General features: G+C 40.8%; 2 protein-coding genes across 3 annotated transcripts; both read left to right on the top strand.

The window, feature by feature from the left end:
- The first annotated feature begins 269 nt into the window (after positions 1 to 269).
- Positions 270 to 3,024, top strand: LOC124341375. 2 transcript variants are annotated; one of them, XM_046794464.1, is made up of 4 exons: positions 270 to 467; positions 1,322 to 1,443; positions 1,608 to 1,793; positions 1,860 to 3,024. In XM_046794464.1, exons 1-4 carry the CDS (start codon positions 442 to 444, stop codon positions 2,024 to 2,026), a joined length of 501 nt encoding a protein of 166 aa, XP_046650420.1. In that variant the 5' UTR covers positions 270 to 441; the 3' UTR covers positions 2,027 to 3,024. The 2 variants fall into 2 exon arrangements, with proteins under 2 accessions (XP_046650420.1, XP_046650419.1); XM_046794463.1 differs by having other exon boundaries at positions 272 to 467; positions 1,319 to 1,443.
- Positions 3,025 to 3,226: 202 nt separating this feature from the next.
- On the top strand, positions 3,227 to 6,602 carry LOC124340872 (muscle M-line assembly protein unc-89-like). Its single transcript, XM_046793622.1, has 8 exons — positions 3,227 to 3,670; positions 3,747 to 5,135; positions 5,201 to 5,341; positions 5,409 to 5,530; positions 5,592 to 5,719; positions 5,781 to 5,881; positions 5,958 to 6,122; positions 6,196 to 6,602. The coding sequence occupies exons 1-8, from the start codon at positions 3,362 to 3,364 to the stop codon at positions 6,445 to 6,447; spliced, it is 2,607 nt and encodes an 868-aa protein (XP_046649578.1). The 5' UTR covers positions 3,227 to 3,361; the 3' UTR covers positions 6,448 to 6,602.
- Positions 6,603 to 6,612: the final 10 nt, after the last annotated feature.

Below are 6,612 nucleotides of genomic sequence, written 5' to 3'. Positions count from 1 at the left end.
TTTTCCATCGATTTCATAATCGATCATTACTCACCTGGCATTCGTTGGTTAATTTTATCTCTAAAATCAAGAAATTTCGATAATATAAAGATAATATTTTATGCAAACTAATATTTCATTCGTGTTTATGTTGAAATTTAGCTTTTAACAGATTATTTTGTGAATTTATCATCATCTCTGGAGTTGAAAGTAAATCGATTGATTAGAAAAACTGACTCGACTGCAGCGCCACCAGTGTTGGCGTCCGCAATTTCCCGGCATTTCGAGATCGAACGTGTGCTCGACAGTCCCTCCACACTCGCGTAGCGCCTTTCGTCAGACGAACAAGTGTGTCCACGATTCGTAAACGCTTTACTTACACAGTTTTCATAGCCTCCTAAAGCTAGTACACTTTTAAAATCTCTTGTATTTCATCAGCAAGCAGTGCATCTCAAATCTACAATGGCAGACACACACGTTGAAACCAGGTGAGCATTTCTCTTTACTTGTCACATACCGCATGTGCGTTGATTGTTTCTTGTGGCGCGTTCGATGACCGCGCGCTTGGGAAAAGAGGAAAGTTCGGGAAGGCGGCAAGATGGCGCCGGTGTGTGTGTGTTGATGGCTGGATGCCGGGCCCGCTTCAGCTACACACTGGTGTGTCTCTCTGTATGCGTGTGTGTAGGAAGACCAGCTGCGGAGCATGCGTGCTGTCAGCTTTTAACTTTCATCTCCCGTTTGTTCTCTTGCTGAAAGTCGGTTGATCAAAGTCACACAAGTATTGATTGCTTGTGAACACACACACACGATCATGTGTTTGTCGTCTAAATTCTGTTAATTCACGTATACAATTGCCATTCGAGTCTCCACGTTTTTCTCCTTATTTCTGATGAATACGTAATGCCGGTTAGCTTACCGCCAAGTCAGTAGAGGCGCTGGAGAAGAATAGGTGAGGAGGGTAGGTAAAGAAAAGGGGAGGGGAAAGAAGCTTTTTCACTGGCGGCGATCGTGGGTGCTGTGCGCTTTGAAAATTCAACGGAACAGCCTCGGGCTAAAAAGTCTCTTGGCTTGGTTCGGTGCTTGCTTGAATGGCTGAATAACTCGGGAAATTCCTCGGATGTCAAGGTTATTGACCGACTCTTCTTTTTATTCGCCTATGCGCGTGCGTGTGTGTGTGTAGAGGGAAAAAACATCTGCCGGATTCGAAAATGTACATATAGCGACGCAGCCGGCGCTTTGCTTTGCGAGGGGGACAGAGTCTTGTTTTCCCGCCAGCTGCCACGTGTGCGACTCTGACAGCGTGTCTCATTTGTCACTTTTTTCTGTCTTTTTATTACAGCAGCGACTTGAACCAGGATTCTTTGGATGGTGCCCAGGCTTCCGTCAGCGAAGTTGGATCAGCCGAAGAGTTTGAGAAGGAGAACACTGAAGATACGCCTTCTGGATCTCACGGAGAAGCCGATGGTAACCAAAGAAAAATTCTAACCACCTACTCATTATGTAAAGTCGTGAAACGCGGTGTGTGGGTCTTTCACGCACTAGCGGTGACGAGACGAACCACGAATGTCCTTTCATGACGTCGTTTTTTCTTATTCTACATTTTTCTAATTAAATTCGTCAACTTTTAGGTGATGCAGTTGATGGAACCAATGGCGAAGAGAGCCGCGAGGCCGAAGATGCTGCTGTTCCCGCAGACGCGACCGCCACTGCTGCCGTGACCGAAAATGGTGCTGCCGACGCCACCGCTGCCGCCACCACCGCTGAACCCCACGTCAATGGCAACGGCAAGTGCGACGAGAACGCTGAAGCAGATTGTAAGCTCCATCTTTCATTGACAAATAGAATCATCAATAACCATATTTGCTTTTATGAATGTTTAGCAACGGAAGTTGACGGATCTGCCGCCGAGAAGAGGAAATCGATTGTCGAGACCGAGGCTTTGAGCATTTCGCCCAAGAAAGCTCGTGTTGAAGGAACTGATGAAGATGTCATTGGAGCTGATGAAGCAGCTCTTCCTACCAACGGAAACCACGAGACAGTCGCGTAAATGGAACATAAACATCCGGCCCCCATTTTTCTCTCTATCTAAGTAACCCCCCCAACCCACTTCCCCGTTTTACCTTATTTTTATTTTGGTAAGCAGTTACTCTTGCACACTGTCTGTCTATGAATAAGGATCAACGGCCATCACTTGTTGATTCAAATATGTATCTCATCATCTTCATTTGACGTGGATTTTTTTTTTCAACAACTAAAAGCGCGCGCGTTCACTCATGTTGACTTAAACTGGAAGGGCAAATAAAGAATCAACTTAAAAAAAAACAACTTGTTTCGTAATGTACTTTTGAATCAACTTTTGATGGTCTCCGTTTACTTTTTCATGTGAACGTAGAAATGATGGTTGTCGGTCTAGGATAGTTATTGGTGTTGTCGATTGATGCGAGCGTCATGTTGAAGAATTGGTTGAAAAATGTTTTTCACACCTTATAAAGCGCAAGTTTCTCACATCGACATATCCATCTTACGTTTTGTATTCAGTTCACATCCAAATCAATCCTTTTAACACGGACATTAGGCGTTTGCATTGCGCAATTTCGTACATTAACATGGTGTCGCCCCCCAACGTTTTGAAAGCAAAATCATGTATTAAATAATTGATCGTCAACGTAAGACTTACCTAAAACCTACCGATTGGTTCCTTATGTTTTGATTCCAGCAGCTTTGTCGATGGCAATTCCATCTTTAATTCTCATTTAATAATCTGGGTGTTGTGATTTCTTCCCTAGCTCCTTCCGGCAAAAAGTTGCATCCGTTCAAAAGTTCAAAAATTCGCGCGTGCTTTTATCCCAAAAAAGCGGCCGTCACCTTTCTATGTGTCCCTTGAGCACTTACTGTCGTGTCCATTTCCTAAACTATAGTTCATTTTTCTGGAAGTCTGTCGTATCATCGTTTGCGTTTAACTTTTTCGTCGACACCGACACCATAGAAAAAGCTCGGTCGAGAAGTTTATCCTTTTCCTGCCAATACATTTTTCTCTTCTTTCCATTTTCCTCTTCTTTTTATTCACTCTACAATTCTGTCTTCATACTTTTTATGTTTTTTTTTTTCTATCCATTTTGGTGCCAGTCGCCCTCGAGGGCCTCAATAAACGGAATTGTACACTGAAATCTGGCAATGAATTCGTTTCAATTTTTATATTTTCCGCATCACACAAAATGTACATGTGGCAACATGGCATCGAATGTAACATTTGTTGTCTGCTAGCGTTGTCCTGGTCCACTGTGATTAAGTATATAATCGACTTCAATTCAATGTCAGTTGTGAGTGAGAGAATACGAATAATGTTAGATTTGCTTTTATTTCAACTAAAGTAGTTAAAAAGATGAATCGGAGTTTAAACAATAAAAAGATACAGCATACCGCTGCCGGAGCAAAGAGACCTGTCTCGCTGCTTTCATCTGAAGAAGAGCTGAGTGATAGAAGAAGTAGTAGTAGTATTGAATCTACACAATCACTCAAAGATTCCAAGTGCCAAAGAAGTACAAGGAAAGCTGCCCAGAAAGGCTGGCAGGAAAAATTTGATCCTTTTGAATGCCAGTTTGTAGGTTTAACCTCTGATGAGGAATGGAGTGACATGGTTCCAAAACATTCCCGAGACAGTGATCTTGATTGGAGCCCAGAGCAGTCTCAGGTAGTTTACTTAAAGCCTACATAGAATTTTGTATTTACATTATTATACAGTTTCAGTTTCATCTCAACTTTTGTAGTCCAGATCAACAGCACCTCAGAAACATAGACCGATCGCTATGAAGAGAACATCCCCCAGTAGTGCACCCATTCTTAAATCAGGAGCTAATTTGAAGGACTCAGATGAAGATCTACATTCATCACCTCCAAAGCTGATGGCAATTGTCAAGAAATCAAAAGACTGCTGCCCCAAGCCTTCTCGGCCACCACAATTGAAAGCAAAACCAACGTCACCTATTGATAACAAGGACAAGATTTTACTCTCTGTTCAAACACCTCTTAATTGTGTGGAAAGTACAAGCAGCCCAGAAAATCCTCCTACTCTGGAAGCAAAGCAAATTTTGGAAACAATTAAAGAAAAGAATTTGTCAGTAGCCAATTGTAAACCTCCTAAGTTAAAGGTAAAACCAACACAAATTCAGAAAGATTGCAATAACCAACCTAAACTAAAGGAACCAACTTCAAACGTCGTAATGGAACCAGAATCACCAAACAGTAGAAAAAAAGTAAAAGTTTCAATAACTTCCCCAAAGCTGTTACCCATTTTCGAAAAACCAAAAGAGAAAAGCCAAGTGGAATGCTTTGCATCGCCCCCTAAAGAAACCACATTCTTTTTACTGGCTGAAGATGATCTTTCTGAAGCTTCTCTGGAACCTCCAAAACTAAGCATTGTAAAAACAACAAGAAGAGGTAGCCACAAATCTTCAAAGCCACCAATGCTTGAAGAATTGGTATCGGACTCAGGGGTAATTGAAGAAGATCACGTCTCATCACCTTCTCCAGGACCTCCAAACCTTACAAGTACTCTTACAAAATCAAACACTTGCAACCAAAAATCTTCTCAGTCACCTCGTCTCAAAGCAGCCACATCAAACTTGGTTGTTCCCGATAAAGATAAGCAGATCTCAGTAATACCTTCTCCAGCAGCTCTAAATCTTGTGACGAGTGATACAAAATCCAAGAAGCGCAGTCACAAAAAGTCTTCCCGACCACCAGTTCTAAAAGAAACGACGTCAATCTCAAAGGTTTCTGAAGTTCCTGAATCTATACAGTCTCCTTTAACATCCCTGAAGTCTAAATCGGTTTCAAATAAAAAAGGGAAAAGGAAGAGTTCAAAATCTTCTCAACCATCAACACTGGAAGATCTAGCAACAATCTCACCAACCTCAGTTTTACCTGAAGTACAGGCTTCATCCACTCCTCTTCCAATACCATCAAAGATGAAAACGATTGCTAAAAAAAAGATGAGTTTTTCTAATCCTTCTCCACTACCAACCGTCGTACCAGAATCAACAAGTGACGGAGTTCAGCGTTCGACAACTTCATCGCCACAGCTAAGCATAGATTTCCCCCTCTCTTTCTCTGGAACAAGATCGCACAAAGCTAGCCTTCTTGAAAAGGGGTTTGAGGTAAGTTTATTTTCAAACTTTTACATGCCGTTCAATTTTTAATTAAATAAGGTTTTGTGTTGTAGAGTGGAAAATTTATTATACTCAAATCAGATTTAAAAACTCAGAAATCTCCAAGTATATGGAGAATAGACGGGAAAAATCTGCTTCAAAAATACGAATCCATTTCTTACAATGATGGAATCGCTTATCGCAACATTTCTACAGTAAGATTTCGTATTTTTACACTTGACATTTTTATTCTATTTTTTTTTTTTTTTTACTTTTTTATAGTATTCTAGTTGGATGGCTTCTAACAAAGGGCTCTATGTTCCTATCGATGTGGAATTTTCCGTTCAGAGTAAATCTGAAACAATTGTCACTTTCGATCGGAAAAACGTCATGCTTCCAATCGAGTAAGTGTTACTTAAAACGTCTTCGATTTTATTGCTTTTATCCATTACCTTTATCCTAAAGGGACGGAATGATGGAAGCGTTGAATGAAGAGGCAAACTCGATGATAGATACCTTTCAGATTTACCTGCAAACCCTAATTTCTCAGGCTTTGGATTCCAACTTTGTCAAAGAAATTGTCAAGGAACAAGGTATCAAATTGGTTGAGTTATATTTTCTCGCCTTTTGTTAAATAAATTATTCTTCCATTAGACGAATACTTCTTGTCTAGTATTGCTGCGATAGAGGATCATTGGATTTTGCCCAAGAGAAACATGTTGAAGGAAATCTTCAAAATGAAGAAACCTTTCCAGGTATGTGGTTATTCATTTCTTGCGGCACTCGGCTATTATAATTTCATTTTTTTTATTATTATTATTATTATTCTAGGAATTATTAGAGACTCACCCGGGGCTAGAGCTGCGATGCGTAACGTCCGGTGACAAGTCGTGCGATAGCTGCAACGGGCGTAACCCGACGAGAAGTTTCGAATTTCAAACTCTTAGTTACAGCTTTGACACGCTGGATATAATGGAAGGGAAACCTACGAATAAGGTACTTGTATTTTTATTCGCTCATGTTTTGAGAGAATTGAAACAAATTTTGCATTGTCGTCTCGTTTCCCCAGATGTATCGACTCTGCCTGTCGTGTACTGACCGAATCCTCCTCTACCACGAGCTCTTCCACATGCGCTACCATCTTTTCACTTGTTGTCAGACTAAAGTTAACCAGTATGATCAAGGTGACGGCCCTGCAGCACTAACATCATCCCTAGCTGATCAAAATTGGAAGTCTTTGATGCATCGTAAAGTATTACTTGCACTAGCCGAAACTCAACAGGTCATCAGTCAATATTCTGCGGATGCTTGCGTTGTTTGAAAAATGATTTTGTTGCATGTGACTATAAATCGTGTTTGGTGCTGTGTATTTTTTGAAACAAAGCATGAGTGACGTCTGACGCGACTGACTATGGAATGATCGAAAATGTTCTTCGATATCTCGCTTTTCTGCAATACAAGAAATATTTGTTTTAATCCGTATTTA

This window comes from Daphnia pulicaria, chromosome 5 (genome assembly GCF_021234035.1).
Source record: "Daphnia pulicaria isolate SC F1-1A chromosome 5, SC_F0-13Bv2, whole genome shotgun sequence".
In the NCBI taxonomy this organism is placed as follows: Eukaryota; Metazoa; Arthropoda; class Branchiopoda; order Diplostraca; family Daphniidae; genus Daphnia; species Daphnia pulicaria.
The sequence above is the reverse complement of the archived record's forward strand: the minus strand, read 5'-3'. Positions and strand labels throughout refer to the sequence as shown.